This window comes from Cervus canadensis, chromosome 8 (genome assembly GCF_019320065.1).
Source record: "Cervus canadensis isolate Bull #8, Minnesota chromosome 8, ASM1932006v1, whole genome shotgun sequence".
NCBI classification, from domain to species: Eukaryota; Metazoa; Chordata; class Mammalia; order Artiodactyla; family Cervidae; genus Cervus; species Cervus canadensis.
This window is the reverse complement of record NC_057393.1, coordinates 39,168,276-39,192,922: the sequence shown is the minus strand read 5'-3', so window position 1 is coordinate 39,192,922 and position 24,647 is coordinate 39,168,276. Positions and strand designations below refer to the sequence as shown.

The 24,647-nt window shown below is 43.4% G+C and overlaps 1 protein-coding gene across 4 annotated transcripts in view; it reads right to left on the bottom strand.

Moving 5' to 3' along the window:
- LIPA (lipase A, lysosomal acid type) overlaps positions 1 to 24,647 on the bottom strand; it is a 38,126-nt gene that overhangs the window by 7,708 nt on the left and 5,771 nt on the right. For 3 of the 4 annotated variants that reach the window (XM_043476062.1, XM_043476064.1, XM_043476063.1), the window contains exons 3-8: positions 23,322 to 23,439; positions 9,820 to 10,018; positions 8,558 to 8,667; positions 5,874 to 6,010; positions 3,638 to 3,784; positions 2,700 to 2,771 (exon numbers count right to left, since the gene is read on the bottom strand). In XM_043476062.1, the coding sequence (XP_043331997.1) occupies positions 2,700 to 2,771; positions 3,638 to 3,784; positions 5,874 to 6,010; positions 8,558 to 8,667; positions 9,820 to 10,018; positions 23,322 to 23,439 (783 nt within the window). Of the gene's footprint in view, positions 1 to 2,103; positions 2,378 to 2,699; positions 2,772 to 3,637; positions 3,785 to 5,873; positions 6,011 to 8,557; positions 8,668 to 9,819; positions 10,019 to 23,321; positions 23,440 to 24,647 lie in introns of those variants that run through there. The other variant, XM_043476065.1, reaches the window with a different exon arrangement.

Sequence of the window (24,647 nt, the reverse complement as noted above, 5' to 3'; positions counted from 1 at the left end):
GTTTAAATATTGTATATCACTTATACCTCAATAAAGTTGTTTTTTAAAAACAAAAGTTTAGGCTTTCCAGTCCAAATGAACTGGAATCTCTAGGGACGGGACACAGGAGTCTTGTGCTTTAAAGCATTGTTAGTGTTGTTGTCATTAAGTCAGGTCCAACTCTTTGCAACCACATAGAATGCAGCATATCAGGCTTCCCTGTCCTTCACTATCTCCCGGACTTTGTTCAAGCTCATGTCCACTGAATTGGTGATGCCATCCAACCATTTTATCCTCTGTTACCCACTTCTCCTCCTGCCTTCAATCTTTCCCAGCATCAGGGTCTTTTTCAATGAACTGGCTCTTCACATCAGGTGGCCAAAGTACTGGAGCTTCAGCATTAGTCCTTCCAATGAATGTTCAAGGTTGATTTCCTTTATGACTGACTGGCTTGATCTTCTTGCTGTCCAAGGGACTCGTAGAGTTTTCTCCAGCACCACAGTTCAAAGCATCAATTCTTCGGCAGTCAGCCTTCTTTATGGTCCCACTCTCACATCCGTACATGACTACTGGAAAAATCATAGCTTTGACTAGATGAACCATTGTTAGCAAAGTGATGTCTCTGTTTTTTAATATACTGTCTAGGTTGGTCATAGCTTTTTTTCTAAGGAGCAAGTATCTCTTAATTTCGTGGCTGTAGTCACCATCCACAGCAGTGATTCTGGAGCCCAGGAAAATAAAATCTGCCACTGTTTCCACTTTTTCCCTATCTGTTTGCCATGAAGTGATGGGACTGGATGCCAGGATCTTAATTTTTTGAAAGCTGAGTTCTAAGCTGGCTTTTTCACTCTCTCCTTTCACCTTCCTCAAAAGGCTCTTTAGTTCCTCTTCACTTTCTGCCATTAGAGTGGTATCATCTGCATATCTGATGTTGATATTTCTCCCAGCAATCTTAATTTCAGCTTGTGATTCATCCAATCTGGCATTTTGCATGATGTACTCTGCATATAAGTTAAACAAGCAGACAATATACAGCCTTATCGTACTCCTTTCCCAATTTGGAACCAGTCTGTTGTTCCATGTCCGACTCTAACTGTTGCTTCTGGACCTGCATACAGGTTTCTCAGGAGGCAGGTAAGGTGGTATGGTGTTCCCATCTCTTGAAGAATTTTCCAGTTTGTTGTGATCCACACAGTCACACAGTCACTTTAGTGCAGTCAATGAAGTAGAAGTAGATGTTTTTCTGGAATTCCCTTGATTTTTCTATGATCCAGTAGATGCCAGCAATTTGATCTCTGGTTCCTCTGCCTTTTCTAAATTTAGCTTGTACATCTGGAAGTTCTTGATTCATGTATTAATGAAGCCTAGCTTGAAGAATTTTGAGCATTACCTTGCTAGGATGTGAAATGAGTACAAGTTCAAAAGCCTGGATTGTAGTTAACCCAATGTCCAAGTGTGATCTGTCATGTCCAACTCTTTGTGACCCCATGCACTGTGGCCTGCCAGGCTCCTCTGTCCATGGGATTCTATAGGCAATAACACTGCAGTGGGTTGCCATTCATTTCTCCAGGGGATCTTCCCTACCCAGGGATCGAATCTATGTCTCCCACATTAGCAGGTGAATTCTTCACCACTGAGCCACCTGGTAAACCCAGCTAATCCAATAGCTCTACAACAAACCCAATCCACCTTACTTTTTAAAAACAGTATTCTATTAAAACGTGTATTTTTAAAGGCAACTCACATGATTCTGATGCAGACAGTGACTGCCAGATATTTGGAAACTGCTATCCAAGACACCCACTGCATCTTGGTTTGGTACTTAAATGGTGAGTTATTTCATATTTAAAAAGAGTCTGGGGGAAAAACTGTACAAAAAAACATGCCCCAAGGTAGAAATAAGTCCTTGGCATATTGTCAGGTGGAAAAAAAAAAATCAAGCTATAAGAGAGTAAGAAGAAAATAAATCAATCTATTTCTATAATTATGATTTCTATCTATATCTTTACTACTTTCTGAAATGATATGCAGCCAGAAACAGTACAATGCAGAGACATTTCATACCCCTGCATGCACATTTTCTCTGTGGGGGATTACAGAACGATATTATCTTTCACCTTAAAAGAAACTTTATTATTATAGCCATATGTAATTTATATTTTCTAGAATAAACATGCATATTTTTGTGATATGTGATCATACAATCAAAACTCTATATTAAAACTCAGTGACTCATTTATATCCATGACTGATTTAGCTGCTCATCCACTGATGTTTCAGATAAACTGTGTTCATGGGTTAATGCTGAAATGCTCCGTCTGCTTAGTCGCTCAGTCGTGTCCGACTCTTTGTGACCCAGGGGACTGTAGCCCAGCAGGCTTGTCTGTCCATGGGGGTCCTACAGGCAAGAATACTGAAGTGGGTTGCCATGCCCTCCTCCAGGGGATCTTCCCAACTCAGGGATCGAACCTGTGTCTCCTGCAACAGCAGGTGGATTCTTTACCACTGAGCCACCAGGGAAGCCCTCAATAGCTGTTTAGTGAATCTGCATGTAATGCAGTCAGCCCAAGGAAGGATAACACAGACAACAGTGACAAGAGCCCAGGGCACTGGAAGGAAGGCAGCCCAGATGTGTGAGCAGATTTTCTGTTTCTTGGAATGCACAGAACTTTCCAATGCTGATTTTCTACAACCTCCCACCACGCTCCTGAAATGCCTACCTGGCTCCAGTGTATCATGTTTTGCACAGAAGTTCCGGCAGGATTGTGTGTTGCATACACAGGCACTCTAGACTGCAAAATAAATATGTGGGAATAAAGAATGAAAATAGCATGAAGGAGGCATTGATAATAAACATAGTTTACACTGGGAAGCATTAAAACTACAGAGCCATAACCTCAAATACATGAGCTTGAGAGCCGGAAAATATTCTTTGACCACAAATGTTAATACATCCTATAAAAATATGTATAACCACACACACACAAAGGAAATACAGTAACACAGTAACTGTGGGGCTGTACCAGCTGAGATTACCGGTCATTTCTATTTTCTCCTGCATGTTTTTCTGAATTTCCAAAGTTTTCTATGACAATCACACCTTGCTTTTTCTTCATCAGAAACAAGAAAAATCAACATCCCTTAAAAATTTCCTAGAGCCTTCATTTCAGAATTTTAAAACTTATTTTCAAACTATAACACAACAAATTACAAATGTAATTGGTAATTACCATACATTAGTACATTGCTGGCCAAGGGTTTACATTTTATAAAATAAATAAGTAAATGTATCTAAATGGGTGTTTGTGTGTCAATGGACATTCCAAAATTTAAACACACCTAAATGTGTCTATTATTTTAAAGAAAAAGTTCCTGAAAAAATATAAATATCAGAATTTAAGTGATGACCCATCTCCTCACTGCATAGTTTTCACACAGGTGCAATGTAGGAAACTGACAAGTGCTGGCCAGAGGCTAGCCACAGATGGTGTTTCAGGCACTTGCCAAGGTGGATTCTTGTGCCTCTGAAATGAGATTCTTGAGAGCTCTACTGAGGTCACTCCTGCCTCTCCCACATCCTCCAGCACAAAGACACATATTCACAGATAAAATAAAATCACTGAAAGTTTAAAGCAAGTGTTATTGTAAACATACATACCATATTCAAATTTCTCTCATTAAATCCACACAGAACAAAAAAGATATTTCCGCAAAGCTCCTTCAGAATGACATGAGTGCAAATATGTGTACTCAGCCACTTCAAAAACGCACTCTGTGGAAAAAATTCTTTGACCCCAAATAAATCCTATAAAATAAAAAGACTCTCTCAGCATTTCATTATGATGTACTGGCCTCCATGTCCCGCCTCACAAGCAGACACAGTCACCCACCTCCACAGAGGGACTCAGATGAGCAAGGGCAACCAGCAGTCATTCAAACCAGGATACATGTGTGATATGCTTACTAAGGCTATAGCAGATGTCACAGATGTTAAAGTCTCAAATGCAAAAATGAAGGCAGCAAATCAAATAAGTCCACAGAAGGCTTTTACAGTGGGAAAGGGCCTGAATGATCCCTCATCCCAGGGCCATCCCCAAAAGGTTTCATCTGACATTGATAGATGGCTAGTGACTTCTGAGAAAGAGTTGAAACTGTAATTGGTCAGCAATGTGTCTCCTTAGAACACATATGTCTAATCCAATTCTACTGGCCAGTGTGCCAAATCCTGCCCACTCCTTTTTGGGGCTTTTTAATATTTGATATAAAATTTACCATTTGAACCATTTTTCAGTGTTCAGTTCAGCATCAGTATATTCACACTGTTGTGTGACCATCACCACTATCTATCGGTCTTCAGAACTCTTTCAGTGTCTCAGACTGAAACTCTGTACCCATTAAGCAATAAAGAACGATGCCTCCTCTGTCAGCTTGCCGTTTTTATAAAGTTTTATTAGAACACAGCTGAGCTTATCTCTTTACACATAGTCTCTTGATGTCCTCACATGATAATGGCAGAGTTCAGTGGTTGCAATGGCAATGACGTGACCCATAAAGCCAAAAATATTTACAGAAAATGTTTGCTGACTCCTTGTGTACACCAGACCTGATCAATGGCCCCTGGACCTGTGCTCAAGTATTTCTGGGGTAATCACCTTGCCTTCCAGGCAGATCTTCACGTATGTACATAATATGAAACAGGAAAAAGATCTTCCTTATAGTGAACTCAAATTATCTCCTTATAATTTACACTTTTGCTACACTTTTGCTACACTTATCCACAAGGATAAGCAGAATGAAAAATTCAAATGCTTCCAAAGGCAGTTTTATGGGTTGAATTGTGTCCCTTCCTCAAAAGACATTCTCTTTATCTCCCTATGTGACATATTTAGAAATAGGGTCTTTATCAAGGTACTCAAGTTACACAGTTGGATACTGTCTACATTAAAAAAATATGTTTCTCTCTGGACCTATACAGGTATGTAAAATCACCCACAAGGTCCATAGAAAAAGACCCCAAACTGAGCACCATGAGGAAGGTACTAGGAGAAGCCTTGGTAGTTGAAGGTACTTTGTTTGTAATCTCTAATTGTTTATAATGAAAACTGAAGCTTCTATTACCCAAGGTATTTAAAATAAATCTGGTTAGAGGGGCCCATATCTTATCTGCCTGTCTGACCAGTGGTACCGAGAATCTGGATTCTGAGGTCAGAGAAGGGTCTGTACATCCTGTGAATATATTTCTTAAATGACCAAGAGATATGTATACATTAAGTATATATTCCTGTATGGGGTTTCCAATGTGTGTGTATAAATGTATCATGCCCAGAATATAGATAGTGCATCTGGCCTCAGCTGGTTCTCAACTTCTCATAAAAATTACTGCCTCCTTGAGTACAGCCTGGGGGCTTCACACATTGATCTCTGATGACGTTATCAGCCTGTGCTTAGGGGTCATATAATAAAATATAATAGTAACTGTGTCTTTAGATCACCATCAGTGTGGCCAAGGTCGGGCACGGGGAAGCTCCTGTCTCCCATCTCCTGCCTACTCCTCTATGCACAGGCCCATCCTACAGAATAAAGGGCAACTTCAAGGAGGTTTAAGCTGCCTTTCTCCTGGCCTTCCTCGTGCGCTCTTTCTTGGCAGGCGGGGCGCTGCACTGATGTGTTAACCATGAGAACAGAAGGCTCCAGTGTAGAGTTACGGATACCTTCACTGACTCCCCAGGATCTGGAAGTAGGGGTGAAGCAGGGAAGAAAAATCATGGAAAGAAGGAAACTCACTACTCCATTGGTAGGGGAGGAAGGCACGCATTCTTCTACTAAAGGCCAATTCTTCAGCACCAAAGGACATCTGTGAAGGAAGGGAGTGGGGGTGGGGTGGGTCCAAATACCTTGAAAGCAAGATCTGGAATTCGTGCTAATTTAACTAGAGGACTAGTCATGAACTCAGCTGAAGCCACAGGAGCCAGGGCAAAAAACATTTTAATCTTTTTGGCCAGCTCAGGGATCCGTGAAAACGCTATAAAACCTGTGAGAACAAAAGGAAAAGAACAGAATTCCATCTTCAGGACTTCCCTCCGCAAAGGCAAGGTGGCTGGGGGTGGGGGGTGGGGGGTGGGTGCATGTCGCCCTCTAGTGGCAACTGGAAAACCACGCAAACAATATGAAAGTCGTTTAGGTTTAGTTGTGCCTGACTCTGCCACCCCACGGACTATACAGTCCATGGAATTCTCATGGCCGGAATACAGGCCAGAATACTGGAGCGGGTAGCCAATCCCTTCTCCGAGGATCTTCCCAACTCAGGGACCAAACCCAGGTCTCCCACATTGGGCTTCCCTGGTAGCTCAGCTGGTAAAGAATCCACCTGAAATGCAGGAGAGCCCGGTTCAATTCCTGGGTCGGGAAGATCTGCCGGAGAAGGGATAGGCTGCCCGCTCCAGTATTAATGGACTTCCCTGGTGGCTCAGCTGGTAAAGAATCTGCCTGCAATGCGAGATAGCTGGATTTGATCCCTGGGCTGGGAAGATACCCTGGAGAAGGGAACGGCTACCCACTCCAGTATTCTGGCCTGGAGAATCCCTTGGACTGAATGGTCCATGGGGTCGCAAAGAGTCGGACACGACTGAGTGACTTTCACTTTTACTAGATATTGAGTACAGTTCCCTATGCTATACAGTAGGTCCTTGTTGATTATCTATGCAAGCGATGCCAGGAAGCAAAACTAGAAATGAGGGCCTCTGAATGCCTATGTAGCTTTCCCAGGTGGCACAGGGGTAAAGAATCTGCCTGCCAACGCAAGAGACTCAAGAGACACGGGTTTGATCCCTGGGTTGGGAAGATCTCTTGGAGAACGGAATTTTCCAGTATTCCAGCCTGGAAAATTCCATGGTCAGAGGAGCCTGGAGGGCTTATAGTCCATGGGGTTGCTAAGATTTGGACACGACTGAGCACACATGCACACACAGAACGCCTATGTGTGCACACACTGAGTTTGGTTAAATTAGTAAATCAAGTATTTGTTAAGTGCTTGTTTCAATTTTCAACCCAGATATACACTGGAAGAAATCCAAGTTGCTAGAACCAGGAGACGTTTCCCATTCCTTTATGATGTAAGCCAGAGACTGAGGACTGTATTCCTAATAGCTCCACTCCACGGTCTCCATGCCTTCATCACTAAGAACGATGTACAAAGGTATTCAAAGCAATCACCATGGACTCAAAAGGAACTTACACATTTAGAATCCTCTGGCTCTAAAACCCACTCCAATGTTCTTGCCTGGAGAATCCCAGGGACGGGAGAGCCTGGTGGGCTGCCGTCTATGGGGCTGCACAGAGTCAGACACGACTGAAGCGATTTAGCAGCAGCAGCAGCTCTAAAATATCTTTTAGCTTCCTCTTGGGTCACTTCTTGCCTTAAACGTGGCCCCAGAATGTCAATTTTGAAAGCAGTGGGGCAAAGGACACAAATAAACAAGTCAAGGAAGAAGGAATATAGATTAAAAAGTGGTTAAGTCCATTAATAAGAAGGGCAATTATGTCCGTGTCACTTTTTGCTTGAAGGCTCTCAAGCTGGCAGAGAGGGGAGGGCTGGTAATGAGAGCAACGCTACTTGACCACATATCTGGAGACACTTTAAAGCATTTTTACCTTTCATATCATAGTTTCCGTCTAGGAAAGTATTCTAAGGAGATTGTGTGATAGGAACACAAAGATATTAGTCATAGCTTACCCTTAAAGGGGGAATTAAACCAATTATGACACAGGTCTCTAGTCCCTATTCAGGGGAACTCGTTTGCTCAAATTATGGGCAATTTTTTTTTTCTTGAAACTTTGCTAAATTTTGTTTCTATTACAATGAACACATATTACTTTTATCATCAGCATAAATTAAAAATACTTGTGAGTTTTAAAAACTGTAAATAAAGTATATTATGGCATCCTTAAAATTAGCTTTAGTCTATTTCACTTAAAAAAATCAGCACATTTCCTTGTTTTCTTTATAAAAGTCCCTACATTTATAAAACTTCTTATCATCTATCTACCCTCTCATATCCCCATAGTATTTAACTAGGAAGATATGTAACAGGCTGTGTGTGTGTGCATGCTCAGTCGTGTCCTACTCTTAGTGGCTCCCTGGACTGTAGCCCGCCAGGCTCCTCTGTCATGGAATTTTCTAGGCAAGAATACTGGAGGGGGTTGCCATTTCCTACTCCAGGGGATCTTCCTGTCTCAGGGATTGAACCCACATCTCTTGTATCTCCTGTTTCTCCTGCAATGGCAGTTAGATTCTTTACCACTAGTGCGACCTGGGAAGCCCCGTAATAGGCTGTGGCTTACATTAATTCCTTCAATCATGGGAACCATATAGAGCATGTTTACCTATTTAAGTCTGAATTTCCAGAGAAGACTCAATTTTATAAAAATTCTTTGCCCTTTTCATTATTTCTGCTTGGCATTAAAAAACAAACACAAAACTCCATCTGAACTAACATTTTTTAATATTTCACTTTTAAGGGCAAACACAAATTCTGTAACAAGACATTTTATCAACCTTCCATTTTTACTATATACATACCTATTGTGGTGCCTTGAGAATGACCCACATAATACAGTTGTTCTTGGCCAGTTTTATTCAGAATGAAGTTAACTGAATCTGGTAGGTCATAATTTGCCATCTCATCAAAACTGTAATCCAAAAAAAGGAAACTTTCCATGGAGACATTGCATACAAATACAACAGCATACAAATATCAAGTGTGTGGGTCTGATAAGTCATTGCACGCTGAACACAGCTGGGTACACCAGTCCTGAGTACAGGAAACAACATTACCAGGATTGCAGAAGCTTCTCTGGGCTTCTTGATAACCATGCCTCCTGAAAGAACCACTTTCCTCATTTTTCATAAAACAGTGTGATCCATTTTTTAAATTTTCTATGAATGGGATCAAACAGTGCGTATCTTCCTGCATGAGACTTCAGTCTCTGCCCTTGCATATAGCTGCCAGTTGGTTACTGTGTCAATACATCACACTTTATTTGCCCATTCACTGCTGATGGGCATTTGGGAGTTTCCAACTTTTTGCTATTACAAATAATGTAACAACAAATATATTCCTGGCCAGGCCTTTGGTAAAAGCTCTCCTTCTTGTGTTTTATGGCCTTGGGTGGGTTCTGGAATTACAAACGGGAAGCAAGCCCGAAGGAGTCCCCGGTGCTGACTTTCTCCAGGGCCTGGAGCAGGGACACAGCCCTGAGCCCGCGTACACGTGTGCTATTAACACCACTCCCAACGTGTCAGGCTCTCTGCCAGCCTCTTTCCAGCTTGCATCCTCTCTGTTAAGTCCCCAGTGACCTTACGAGGCAGGTATTCATTATCCCCATTTTACAGACACAGAGGGCTTCTGCCACATGCATCCTTAATGTCATGCAGTGATTAACTGGTCCAGCTGGAATTAAGAGAGAGAAGAGACCTTCTGGAAATAAGAAAAGTGAACATGTGGAGGACATGTTTATGAAGGAAAGGAGAAGGTTATGGGACACAATTTACTCAGCAGAACCCACACCACCAGGAATGCCAAAATAACTAAAAATTCCTTATTGACTCTAATCCTTCAATGTAACCATTTATTTATAATTTACCTTACTGCTATTTATTAAATTCCTAACATTTGGACTACATGTTTATGAAGGAAGGGAGAAGGTTAAGGTGTAGAAACCTTCCATAAACCATTGCTTTCATGTCATATGATCTTGAATTCCCCATCTATTTGCCTCCCCAATATTTACACTGAGGGTACCAAGGAAATAGATCCCTGCCATAATCGACTCAAAAGATACCTGAAGGCCCAGAACTCATCCTGAGAAACTGAAAGAGTCTTGTGTTTCCGAGACCAGGTGTTTCCCCTGCTGTTCCCCATCCACACGTCAAAACCAGCATCTGCCAGGATGAAGCCCAGGCTGTTGTTGGGCAGGTTTGAGACCCAGTTACTAGAGTCTGCCAGCAAGCCATGCTGCAGGAACACCACTGGTTTGGGACCTGGAAGGCAATCATGTTTAGGAGTTAGCAGCACAAAGCATCAAAACTGACATGATATCATGCTAACCAGAGAAGTCGCAAAAGATCACAAAGCAAATGATGAAACAGAAACAAAACACTGAGGTGGTGTTACCATTCAGGGGTAACTGTACTGCACATAATGTGTGAAGAGAGCATGGGAGCTGTTTTTCTTGGGCACATGAAGACACTTCTCACCCATCAATGGTGTTTTGGGACTGGGCCATGGGAAACGTGAAAGTGGAAGTTGCTCAGTCGTGTCCAACTCTTTGCGACCCCTTGGACTATACACTCCATGGAATTCTCCAGGCCAGACTACCAGAGTGGGTAGCCTTTTCCTTCTCCAGGGGATCTTCCCAACCCAGGGATCGAACCCAGGTCTCCCACATTGCAGGCGGATTCTTTACCAGCTGAGCCACAAGGGAACCCAAGAATGAGTAGCCTATCCCTTCTCCAGTGGATCTTCCTGACCCAGGAATCGAACCAGGGTCTCCTGCATTGCAGGCGGATTCCTTACCAACTGAGCTATCACGGAAGCTCATAGGAAAGATGATTGGACATTAAAAGACCAGGAAGTCAGGCTGACCAAGGAAAGACCTTAGGGGACCAGTGGGGCAGGAATGCCTTGCTCCAAGAGGCTCTGGGGCTGGTCCTCACTAACAGAAGGCGCGTCTGTGCTCGGTGGTGTCCGCTGGAGAGGGTTAAGCAAAGGCAGGAGGTTAGCACACAGGAAGCGAAACTCCTAGCTGCTGGTTCCAACCTGTGCCTCTTCAGACACTTAATGGAAAACCTGAGGCTGTGTAATAGCCAACTTTGCAGGGCAGAGTCTTGAGAAAGGAGGACGGGTTCCAGGGGGGATGGGAGAGCCAAGGAGGGGACAGCAGGATAAAGGGTGGGGCAGCCAGGACTGAGCGGGAAGGGGAGGCAGGTGCCAGTTTGTGGGGACCAGGAGTCAGCTCCCTACCTTTTCTTGAGGGAATATTTCAAATGCCTCTGAAATCTCTCTACACTTCCCTCCCTATCCCCCCAGAAGGTTCAAAGGAGAAACGTGGGAGTTGGCAGGTTGAAGATATACCAGGAAACTCTTTAAACACCACCAGTAAATAACTTCTGGATTCCCACAAGCAATTAGGAGCCACGGACGCTTTTGCAAGAGGTGAGCATGAAGCCCAGGAAAGTGCAGGCGGCCAACTCAGGCGTGTGCCCACCACACACGGTGGGCTGAGGGGCCAATTACGGCAGCTAAGGGGCTTTCAACAACATCTGCAAATACCTCTACTGAACCCGGAACCTGCCATTTACCCCTGCATGAGGCTTAAAACATTCCCAGACCCCTTGCTCTATAATCCATGGAAGGGTTTCCCAAACCTTTATTTGGTTTGTATTTACGCTCCTGTATTTATCCTACATGTTGAATTTCCATGGACTTGGCTTTGCCTAAAACAACCTCTATTGCAATCCATGGTTAAAAAGAGTCTGTGTGTAACAGAAAAAGAAACAAAGAAAAGTGTTTCAAAATGAAACAAACTACCTGCCTGGATTGCAGTAGTGATCCTTTTAAGCAGGGCAGGGTAGGGTAGAGAAAATTCAGTGACTTGTTAAGACACCAGTCATAGGGGATGGGAGTGGATCAAAGTCACGTTTTTTTTTCTAATTCTCTTTTTGTTTGTTGGGGTTCCCCCACCCCTCACTTCAAGCTGGATCCAAAAGCTCAATGAACCACAGATATAAAAGGTGACACCAGACAGGAAGAAAGGAGTGAATCTGGTCTTCCAAAGTCAGGTGTTTTCAAATCTGGAGGATCTGGGCCAAGAACTGCAAAGGGGAGGGCAGACCCCATGGCTTTCTCCTGGGAAATCCCAGCAGGTGAGGAAAGGGGCTGGCAGAGAAGCACATGGCTGAGAAACGGCTCCGCCTGACAGCAACCTCAAGCCTCTCAGCTCCGTCCAATTCAACCATCGGAGGAATGTTCACTGAGAGCTTCACTGGATACTAAGCAAAGCACTGGAAGTTTAAAAAATAATAATAATAATAATCAAATGATTCGAAACACACATTACATTTTCTGTAAACCCGTCCTGGTACATACTCCGTGTCAGTCACTGAGCCAGATTCAGGGATAAGAAAGTGGGTAAGCAGTGCTCCCCATGGAGCTTCATTCTAGTCAAGGAGACAGACACGATTACTTTCCAGCTCCGTGTGGAAAGGGCTAGACCACCACACAGTAAAACTCAGAGGAAAGAGAAAGTTCACTCAGCCAGGAGAGGAAGGGTTGAGACAAATCTCAAGTGACAGACAGACTCCCCACAAAGGGCTTGGCAGCCTCGCTCTGCAGTAACCTGGCGCTGCATCCCGCGCCTCAGCCAGACGGGACCCCAGAGGGCACTGTAGAAGCTCTGACGCAGAGTGGTTTGGGGAACTCCCGGCAGGGAGTTCCTTGTCTCATCTAGGCACAGAGGGGATATGAAGGACTTCCTTCAGGGGCACACATCCTTGCAAGTGGGGCCAGCTCCCCTTCCTCCCAGAATGAAAGGGGCCTCTGAGGAAGAAGCCACACAGAATATAACCCACTCAGCTTCCCATGCCCGTGACTCCGTGAGACATGATGGGCCACCAACAAAATGAAAATACTAACAAATCCAGGCCTGGGGTGGAAAATGGGTGCTAAACTGCTTGTCCCTTCCCTCTGACATTTAGTGAATGCAAAATGGTAGCAGAATAGACAAGGGCACTGGGACAGTCTGCCAGCTTCTCCTACCTGCTTCTACCTGGCTCCCATGAGATGGGACAGGGGGAGGAAGGAAGGCACTATGTCATCTCTCCCAACCTGCCACCAGTAAAGGATCTGCTGGAAAAAGAAGTTTCTCTCTAGGAGGGTTAAGCCTACTGTCATTCACATCTTCCAGTGAATTATTTTAATCATATTTCTCTTCATCCTGCTGAGAAAAACTGACTGAAGTAATAGCTAGCTATTACTGTGCACCCCTGTGTTCTAAGGCACTGTGATGAAAATCCTATGAAGTCACTACTATTTCCATTTAGTAGAACAAGAAATTATGGCTAAGAGAAGTCAAGTCATTTGCCCAAGACTGGATCAGAGTTAGTAAGTGGGGGAGCTGGGATTTGAACCCACATAAACTAATGCCAGGGTTTGTACTCTTAAACTGTTTTGCTACGGGAAAGGCTAACAACAGACAGTCATTCTACAACACACGGAGGCCCTCAGGCAACGACACGCAGAAGAGGGAAGTTATTCTGGAAGGACTCAGACCAGGTGCTTTGAAGAAAGAAATCTCTAGTGGATGGACAGAGGAGACAGCATGGGAGGCAGAACCACAATATTCCACTTTGGAAAAAGAAGTTTCTCTCTAGGAGGGTTAAGCCTACTGTCATTCACATCTTCCAGTGAATTACTTTAATCAGATTTCTCTTCATCCTGCTGAGAGAAGCTGATTGAAGTAATAGCTAGCTATTACCGTGCACCCCTGTGTACACAGGCGACTGTCCCAAGGACCAGCCTAGTCCACGCATGCCAGCACCTGCAGCCTGGTCTGTCTGAGAAACAGACCAACACAATGGGACCAGGGCTATCTTTCCTGAAAAGCCCTACTGTGAGTTTGTCCAAACTGGCTGTATGAAGGCTGCAGGATGAGGAAAAGGCCTATGGGCACCTTTAGCCCAGAGAAGGTGAGTGACTTTATCAGTTGCCTATGTAGTCAGCGCAAAGCCAGCAAAGAGATACAATCCCGTGATGGCCCTAACAGGGCCAAACATGGGTGGGAGCCAGGAAGGGATTACTCAGGCTTCAAAAATGAATCTGCTGAGCCCACAGCCACACAAGAGGAAGATGACCGGCTGCCTACGGAAGTTCCTCCCACCTCCCAAGGCACTGGCCTTCTCCACCAGGGCAGTGCCCGGACGGGCCTCCATCACACTGGAAAGCACTGTGAGAACTCAGCTGAGGTCCAACGAAGAACCGAAAGGAGGAGGTGGAGGAGCAGATCACAAAGATCAGGACATTGGCATGAAACAGTCTTTGGTTCTTACTGGGTATGAAACCCTATAGGATTTACTCAGCCTCTCTGGAATATAGATGTTCTTATCTAAAGTGGGGGATGACACAGTGGTTGATAAATAACAGTGACTCACAATAATAATAATAAAGTTACTAGAGTAATTAATTATTATTAGAACAGCTCTGTGAAGAAAGACGACATAAACAGGCATTCTTTAGCCCCGGTAATATAATCTCAGTTACAGTAAGAGCACTAAGTGTTGACTGTGTCACGTACCATGCTAAACACTCTACATGCACCATCTCAGATAAGAAACCACACATCTCGCTGAGTTGGGGCAGTAGGCTAAACAGTGGCCCATCAAAGATGTTGTATTGTTTAGTCGCTAAGTTGTATCTGACTCTTTGAGATCCCATGGACTGTAGTCGGCCAGGCTCCTCTGTCCATGGGATTTTCTAGGCAAAAATGCTGGAGTGGGTTGCCATTTCCTTCTCCAGGGGATCTTCCCAACCCAGGGATCGAACCCAAATCTCCTGAACTGGCAGGTGGATTCCTTACCACTGAGCCACTGGGGAAACCCATTCCTAGTTCCTGGAACCTGTGAACATGTTACCTTATATGGCAAAAGGAACTTTGCAGATGTGATTAAGAATCTTAAGATGGGGTATCATCCTAGGTTATTCAGTAGGCCCAATGTAACCACATGGGTCCCTGTAATGACAAAGGTCAGAATGAGAAAGAAACTGGAAAATGCTACTGGCTTTGAGGATAGAGAAGGGGGCAGGTAAGGTGGGTAGCTTCCAGATGCTGGAAAAGGCAAGAAAAGGGATCTTTCCCAAGTGCCTCCAGCAGGCAGCCCTACCTTAATCATGGGACTTCTGACCTGCAGAACAGTAAGATAAAAAAATCTGTGCTGTTTTAAGCCACTAAGTTTGTGGTGTTTTGTTATAGCAGCAATAGGAAATTAAGGGAATAGTTGGGTGCTAGCTTTTACCCTCATTTTTCAGATAAGGACTCTGAGGTACAGTGTAGCTAAGTCATCTGTGCAGAGTTACACAACTGGCAATCCTAGATCAGGACGCTCTGCAACCCCATGGACTGTAGCCCGCCAGGCTCCTCTCTCCACGGGGTTTTCCAGGCAAGAATACTGGAGTGGGTTGCCATTCCCTCCTCCAGGGGATCTTCCCAACCCAGGGACTGAACCCAGATCTCCTGCATTACAGGCAGATTCTTTAAAGTCTGAGCCACTAGGGAAGTCCAGATCACTGCACTCACATTTCACAGTCACCCTGCTAGAAAGCTCATGACCCTCAGCAGGAAGGAACACAACAGTACTGGGATTACAGAGCAGGGAAGAGAAATACCCCGTCCTCAGGGCACCTTTCTCCCCAACAGTAGCCATGGTCACGACGATTGCTAAGCAACAAGAAGGCAGCAACCATTCTGTCTCATTCACTGCAGCATCTGTGGCACCTGATGCTGAGTCTGCCTGCATCACTGCAGGTAAATTGGATAAATAAATGCAATAGTGAAGGAATGAAGAACGGAAAGGAAAGAAAAAAATAACAGTGCATACTCAAAGCTACGGATTTTCCAGTAGTCACATACGGATGTGACAGCTGGAACATAAAGAAGGCTGAGCTCTGAAGAAATGATGCTTTCGAATTGTGGTGCTGGAGAAGACTCTTGATATTCTTTTGGACTGCAAGGAGATCAAACTGGTCAATCCTAAATGAAATCAACCCGGAATGTTAACTGGAAGGACTGGAGCCGGAGTGCCAATACTTTGGCCACCTGAAGCGAAGAGCCAACTCATTGGAAAAGACCCTGATGGTGGGAATAACTGAAGGCAGGAGGAGAAAAGGGTGACAGAGGATGAGATGGTTAGACAGCATCACCAACTCAATGAACATGAATTTGAGCAAACTCCAGGAGATAGTGGAGGACAGGGAAGCCTGGCATGCTACAGTCTATGAGGTAGCAAAGAGTCAGACACAGTTTAACAACTGAACAACAACAACAAATCGACACACACACAGATACACCATGTGCATTTCCCAGGGCACAGCCTTAATTAGAGCTTACTATGTACCCACGAAGGCACTAGACCATTTATGTTACTCTTCCCACATTATAGATGGGGTCTCTGAGGCATAGAAAAAAAGAAATAATTTGCCCCAGGATGCAGATACAATTAGTATATGGTGGAGCTGGGAACCGTGTGATCACGTGACATTAAAGTGCCCATTACCTCCATGCCAAACTGCCTTTCTGCTTTCCACACCCTTCTCTGTTACCACAGCCTGCCTTAACAGAGGTGCCGTGCCTCTGAGCTCCGGATGATCCTACCCGGCTGTGGTCATCATAAAGTGTAGATACTTTGGTCAACCCAGGCCCCAGGAGGACCAGGACTGCACTAGCAGGCAGACGAAAACCCTGGACTGGAGAGATTATCAAGTAATCCGAAAAGGTCTGGGCCCTCCGAGAGCTCATAGTCTAGTGCGGAAGCCTGAGATTATAAGCATCATCACCCACATAATACACTACTATTTATTGTCTTAACTGCTGTAAGGGAAACACACAGAGCTATGGGAATGTGTGGCCAGAGGCCTGACTGGGTGTGAGTGGCCGGGGAATTCCTCCCTGATACAACACTGAGGTCAAACAGGAGCAAGACAGGGCTTGCTGTCTTAGGCAAGGGCTAAGGGCTTCCTCTATAGAGGAAGGAGGGGTGCTGAGCCAAGCATCTCCTCTTTTCACTCTGACTCTGCTCCTGGCCCCAATCTGCAAATTCAAAAGAAACTGCCGTGCAGCTAACACTGCCTCGCAGCACTCAGTTAGGCAGAGGGTCTGAACATAGCCCCACACCCAGCGCGTCATCAAGGCCCAAGGGCATGAGCTCAGAGAGCCAGAGTCAACAAGTCCAGGCACTGACTAATGGCCCTACGTGTGTCCAGTGCCACCCCGGGGGGGAGGAATTGCATCCCAGTTGATCAAGGCCTCTGTTTAGCTTGGGAGGGCACTGCATTTTGGAAACGGTTTCCTTAGGAATCACATATAAGAACAGAAAATTCAGAAATTGGCTGGAATCCTAAAACATATAATCAAAATTAATTTAAAAAAAAAAAACCCACAGGCTGATGGCCTTTTCCTGAAAAACCTAACTCACAAGTCAGGTTGTGAATTTTCAATTATAACTCAAAATTCCACTATTGGTGCTTTATCTGGTGACCGCTTTAGTTTATAGTTTATTTCGCAATTAAGCAGGAAGTAAGTCTGCCTCACTGATAATTGTTGCTGTTTTACCTATTTGGGACAAGGCCTTTATTCCTGTGTTTTAGCCAAATAAAATAAATATTTTGACTCCCATAGATTCAACTTGCTCAATGCTTATTAAATACATAAGGTCACACACCGGTTCAAGGAACACTGAACCTGGAGTCAGACTGGCTGGGCCACTAGCCTTTGATGTAAAGCAAATTCCTTTCCCTCATTGAACCTAACTGTCTTGCCCAGTAAAATGAGGGTGCGCTGCTCGAGAACCTGGGTTCCCAAACCCTAAGATTTTACCTTGGAATCCACTAGGGAGTTATGTTAAAAATGCAAGCTCTAAATCCTCGGTTCAGGCAGGACTCTGAGATCCTTCCAGTGCCAGCATCCCATGACTTTCTGAAATAAGGTTCAGCAGATGAAAATATAATCACTTCCCTATGAAGGATGAATTTCTGAATTTCAATTCCCTTATAGTATTAGTGTAAAGGAGGGGGAGCTCAACACTTGAGGGAGAAGGTTGTGTAACACAGAGAAACAGCCCACACATGCTCTACGGGTCACCAAGAGCTTTCTAAATACACATTTCAAGCCGCCTAATTCATAGAGGTCTGACTAGACAGGTAAATGATGGTCTAAATCAGGGGATTCTCCACTGGGTCCATAAACTCTCTGCATCCGAATATAAAACCTGTGTGTGCACAAGTGTCTATTTTATTTTACTTGAGAGAGGATCTGTTGCGTTCATCTCCTCCAGAATCCCAGTTCTGATGACTGCCAGACACAATCTGAATGAGGCCAGCCACACAGACAATATGGCCATGCTGGTTGCTGTGAAGAACACAAAGGTGACAAAGACACAGCCGCCGCCTTCAAAAAGCGGATGCGGGAGGGACTGGGGGGCGGGGTAGGGAGGAGTACACACCTAAGTCAACCCCACAACAGTGAGGAAAGGACCTCAAGAGGGTTGTCAGCAAGACGTTTGGGAAGTGGTCTCCTTCCTGCTCAAGCAACCAGGGACAGTGGGCAGTTAAGCTGGGTGGGGCTGCAAGCGTGGGAGAAAAAAAGTGTTTTTAAGGATGTGTAGAAATGAAGATGGTAGGCACGTTCATCACCATTCCAGTGGATTGAGTCTGAGGCCCAGCCAGAAATTAGCAAAAGGGGAATAACTCGTTTGGATTTGAGAGTGTGAAAGAGTGGCTCTTTAATACTTATGAACTGATACAACTTCAACGATACCATTTGCAATTTGGCTATGGTGCCAATTTAAATCTGTGCCAATGAGAAATGAGAAATGTTTCTTAGATGATGTGTAAACATCAATGGTTCTCAAGCACTCCTCATAAACCAGATGAAAGAGATAGTCTATCCCATTCTACCGAATAAGACACCATAGACATCCTATCCTATGACTGTAATCACTAACTTGGGGAATCATGAAGTTCTCTGCACATACCCAAGGTGAACTTCAAAACTCCACTGCTATACAAAATGAGGGTGAATAGTACAGACATCAGCCAGGACACAACATTAAGGAATGGTGCTATCTTTATTTATCATACTCATGAAGATTGTTGAATGCCAGTATCATATAATTATACTTGGGCTCTAAGAAGCTTAATCCTGCAGAACTACATAAGATGGATGAGAGCGAGGAGGTTGGTAGAAAGGAAAGCAGTTGACATGGTAGAAGAGCCATGCAGTCAAGGCCTGTGACAAAAATCTTCTGATGATCCCCAAGTGAGGCTCTACATATAATCGGAGGGGGCCACTGAGGCAGGACTGAAACACGCTCACCACGCAGCTTTAACGAAGGTTCCACAAGGAACGTGGTATCTATAAATAAGTAATGGAGGTGACATTGGCAAGATGGAGAAGGGACAGGCTCCCCACTCCAGGATTCTTGGGCTTCCCTGGTGGCTCAGAAAGTAAAGAATCCACCTGCAATGCAGGAGACCTGGATTTGATCCCTGAGTTGGGAAAATCCCCTGGAGGAGGGCATAGCAACCCACTCCAGAATTCTTGCCTGGAGAATCCCCATGGACAGAGGAGCCTGGCGGGCTACAGTCCATGAGGTTGCAGAGTCAGACACGGCTGAGCGATTAAGTGCGGCACAGTACAACCCTAGTCCCCTCACAGAAACTCCAACTTTGCAACCATCTATAGAAGGGTTGTTAGCATCCCTGAACGTAGGGGTAAGGCTGTAGCATCACAACAGAACACAAAAACTGGAAATAAAAAAAAAAAACTACACTAAGAAGGGCAGGGGCTTCCCTGGTGGGTCAGTGGTAGAGAATCTGCATGTCATGCAGGTTCAATCTCTGATCAGGGAATATCCCACATTCGGCAGGCAGAGCAACTAAGCCCGTCTGACACCACTACTGAGCCTGTGCTCTAGAGCCCTCAAGCCCCAACTACTGAGCCCACTCGCCACAAATACCGAAGCCTGCCCCCCTGAGCCTGTGCTCAGCAAAAAAGTGAAAGTGAAGGCCACTCAGTCGTGTCTGACTCTTTGTGACAGCATGGACTATACAGTCCATGGAATTCTCCAGGCCAGAATACTGTAGTGGGTAGCCTTTCCTTTCTCCAAGGGATCTTCCCCACCCTGGGATCGAACTCACATCTCCCACATTGCAGGCAGACTCTTTACCAGCTGAGCTACAAGGGAAGCCCAAGAATACTGGAGTAGGTAGCCTATCCCTTCTCCAGGGTCTCCTGCATTGCAGGTGGATTCTTCACCCACTGAGCTATGACGGAAGCCCACAAGCCACTGCAATGAGAAGCCTGCGAACCACAACTAGAGAGCAGCCCCTCCTCATCACAACTAGATAAAAGCCCACACAGTAACAAAGACCCAAGACGGTCAAAAATAAATTTTAAAAGAATTATTTTTTAAAAAAAGAAGAGTGGGGAGAGCAGCTTCACTTCATTCTCGATAAACGAATTTATGTTTTAAAGGATCATGTAATGACTTATAAATAGTACAGATATATGGCATTATTTTATTATGCATTAAGAACATTAATTTCTTAAAAGATAAGCAGAATGAACTGCCCTATCCTTGTTTTGAAATTCTTTCTCTCTCTCAGATTCTGAGTTTATTTATTTCAGATGGCCACGTAAGCAGTCACAAGAGCTTAAGGCAGGGTCGTGGCCTGGCAGAGAGGAAAAGGCTAAATGGAAGCCATGGAACGTGGGAGCCTAGAGAGGACTTGTCAGCTCCTGGAGGATGGGAGTCAAGAGTGACTGCAGTTTCTGGTCCTGGTCATTAGGATAATGAGGGTGTTATTAACAGAAGAGGAAGTCAGGAGAGGAAGAGGCATGGATGAGCCAGCTTCCAAGTTGGGTGTGAAGGATTTTATGTATTCTTTCTGTCTATCTGGCTTAAATAAGCCAAACTAGCACCACTGACAACGCTGCTCCAGGACGGGAGTGAAGGACAGGCAGAACCTCAGCTCTGTGCTCAGCCTTGGACCATGGAAACGCAGACCGTCAGAGAAGCACCGATGCCCTTCTGAGGAGAATCACAAACTCCTTTAGATAACTGACCACCTTCATAGCTTGCTTCCAGACTTGTCTCTGAGCTTAGCTCACAGCAGGTGTTACATACACATCACTGATCCTCTACAGGGAGGCCTCTGCAAAGAAGAGCAGAAGGGTGGGGGCTTGATGCTACGACCAGACTTAAAGTGCCTTCAATCTGTTCCCCATTCTGAAGACCAAAGATATCCACTGCCCCAATCCACATATCCCTGCAAAAAAAAAAAAGGAATCTAACCCATACAACTAAGGAGAAATAAAGACTAATGGGGAACTTTGAGATCATCTCAGGCAATCGACTGTTTTTAAAAACGAAGAACCCAAGACCTACAGAGGTGAAAGCACAAAAGTACTTATGGGCAGGCAGAATTCCCCCATCTCTTCTTCCTATCACCTGAGAGCAAGTCAAGAAGGATGCTCACCTCCTAGGGTACAGCAATTTCACCTGCAGTGGTTGAGATAAATACCATAGGAAGGTACCTGGCACTATTTGCTTTAATTGCTATAGGAGAGAAAAGCCTGGAGGTGGATATGGAAAAAGGAGGCACATTCTCTAAGCTTGTTTTCACTGAGGTTTCCTGTATCTTTAAACAATGGCTCACATTACTAATTATATTAGCCAACTAGCCACTTTTAAGAGAAACAGTATCAATACATATCTTTCTTTATATTGAATCTGAAATCTGTATAGGAGGTTCACTTTAAAAATAAAAAAGAGGAAGGAAAGCAAGATCATATGTTCACTCTGAAATGTTTTGTGTGTTTTGAGCAGAAGAAAAATAGAAGACCTTGTTGTAACTCATTTCTCATTTTGTAACATACATTTAAGAGGATCTATAAATCATAAAACTCTCAAGAGTCAGAAATTAAATTTCAAAAAGAGCACTGGCTGTCTTCACCAGGTAGCATCATCAAAAGACTCATTACGGCTAGAATTTATGGGAGAAAAACATAGATGAATCAGATTTTATTAAGAGAAAAATAGACAATAATATAAAGCTCAATTAACACAGAGGGCTTTTAAATTCACTTTGAATAAAAATTTTCTACTCACATAAAATTTTGAAGAAGACACAGTTATTCATTTACCTTAATCTCACCTTAGTAGCCTAAGGAAAGTTTCTAAACACAAAAAGTGTTTTAAAAAATATCTGTATCTACAGAGACAATTGACTAAGGATCAGATCCTTATTCTGATGTCCATTCAGTGATTTCAAGAAGTCTATCTAGAAATTCCTCAATCTGTACTGGAAACCACAGTTTTGCTTGAGACACAGAAAAAATACACATATATTTTAAGCCAAAGTTATAAGAACTTTCAAGTATTCCTAATAAGCATAGTTACCAGAATAAGACCACATGGAAAGTAATTTAACAATATCTGGGTCCTCCCTGGTGGTTCTGATGGTAAAGAGTCTGCCTGCCAATGCAAGAAGACTTGGATTTGATCTCTGGGTTGGGAAGATCCCTTGGAGAAGGGAATGGTAACCCACTCCAGTATTCTTGCCTGGAGAATTCCATGGACAGAGGAGCGCTGAGGGCTACAGTCCATGGGGTCACAAAGAGTCGGACATGACTGAGTGACTAACACACACACGTCAAAATCACAAATCCACATATTATCCTCTGACCCAAAAATTCTATTTCTGAAAGTGTCTTATAATAAACTTGCACACAAACAAGGTTATTTACAGCAGTAGTATTTGTTAATAGAAGAGTAGAAATAGTCCAAATGCCACTAAGAGAACACTTGCTAAATAAATCATGACAGTTATACAGTGGAATACTATGTATTAGTAGAGATGAATGATAAAGTGCTCTTTGTACTGTATGAAAAATATTCAAAACTTTAAACAAAAAAAATTCAAGAAACAAAAATGTGCGTTATATGCCACATTCTAAATTAAAAGGCAAGCAGGGAAAATACTCATTTATGTTTGTTTCTAAAGACACTTTTTTAGAGATAAAGAAATTTAAAATAAAGAAATTTTGGAAGGATACATAAAAAAACTGGGAAGGTGAAGAATGAAATAGGAGGGAGGTATTTTACTATGAGCTTTTTATTCTCTTCAATTTTTGAACTATGTGACATTACCTACTCAAAAAATTAAGTAATTTTCAAATAGCAAGAGCTATCTACTTAATGTTCAAATCACTTTATTAAATAAAATGCTTTGTTATAACAATGAGATATTTTAGCATATTCTCAAGCAAACCTGACCTTTGAATCCTTAAGTGAAAATGAAATTAGATGATTCTTGTCCTTGCTTCTTTAAAAGAAGTGTTTTAATATACCTTGCATAAATGTAATATGTTGCATACTTTGGTCTAAAAGACAATCCCATTTCAATGTTTTCAAGTTAAATCTGAATTTGTGACTGATATAAAAACCAGCCAAATTTCAGCAAAGCAATTAAAATTTCAGAACTTTCCTATCTCACCACTGAAAACACCCATACCTTTGTCCGAACGGTTTTTCCTCCCATGGGGAATTCGATTAACACAAAGAATATACCCATCTGCTGTCACAACCTGATGTTCCTCACTAGGGTATCCCCAGCGCAAGATAATTTCACTCTGTGGAGCAAAGGAGAAGACAAAAAGTCAATGACCAAGTTTTATTTAAGAAACCAATCATTACTGAAATTTTAGTCTGCTCAATCTAGTAGCCAATCTCCATCACAAGAGTAAATCCTCCACTTGTTTTACCCCTGCATTCTACTCAGAGATGCTTAGTTAAACCTTGGTTTCACCATTCTAACATGTTCTGCACCAAGCGTGCCTTATTTTACCATAGCTTTGGGCTTCTTTGGTTCCATCCTGGCTCCCAGGCACAAATAAGCACGTCTTTCTTTCTTTCTAAATATGCCAGTTAATTCTGTAATCTACAATTTTCCTTGTTTTAAGAGACCCCATCCTGGGAAATGAAGGATAAAAAGCATTAATCTGTTTTTAATCAATGGAACAATGAATCTACACTAGAATGTCAAGGCAGAGTTGAACAAGACAAAATGATACAGACCCAGAGCAAATCACTATCTTATACATCTTAAACTAATGCAATGCTATATGTCCATTACATCTCAATAAAACCAGGGGGAAAGATGAAAAGGAATAATGATCAAATTCACATAAGGAAAGATCCATGGGGCAATTAGGTTTCCTTTCTTTTTTTATCAAGGGGATGCTCAAACTACTGCACAATTGCACTCATCTCACACACTAGCAAAGTAATGCTCAAAATTCTCCAAGCCAGGCTCCAGCAGTACATGAACTATGAACTGGGTTTAGATGTTCAAGCTGGGTTTAGAAAAGGCAGAGGAACCAGAGATCAAATTGCCAACATCCACGGGATCATCGAAAAAGCAAAAGAGTTTCAGAAAAACATCTACTTATGCTTTATTGACTATGCCAAAGCCTTTGACTGTGTGAATCACAATAAACTGTGGAAAATTCTGAAAGAGATGGGACTATCAGACCATCTGACCTGCCTCCTGAGAAATCTGTATGCAGGTCAAGAAGCAACAGTTAGAACTAGACATTGAACAACAGACTAGTTCCAAATAGGGAAAGGAGTATGTCAAGGCTGTATATTGTCACCCTGCTTATTTAACTTATATGCAGAGTACATCATGAGAAACACCAGACTGGATGAAGCACAAGCTGGGATCAAGATTGCCGGGAGAACTATCAATAACCTCAGATATGCAGATGACACCGCCCTTATGGCAGAAAGTGAAGAAGAACTAAAAAGCCTCTTGATGAAAGTGAAAGAGGAGAGTGAA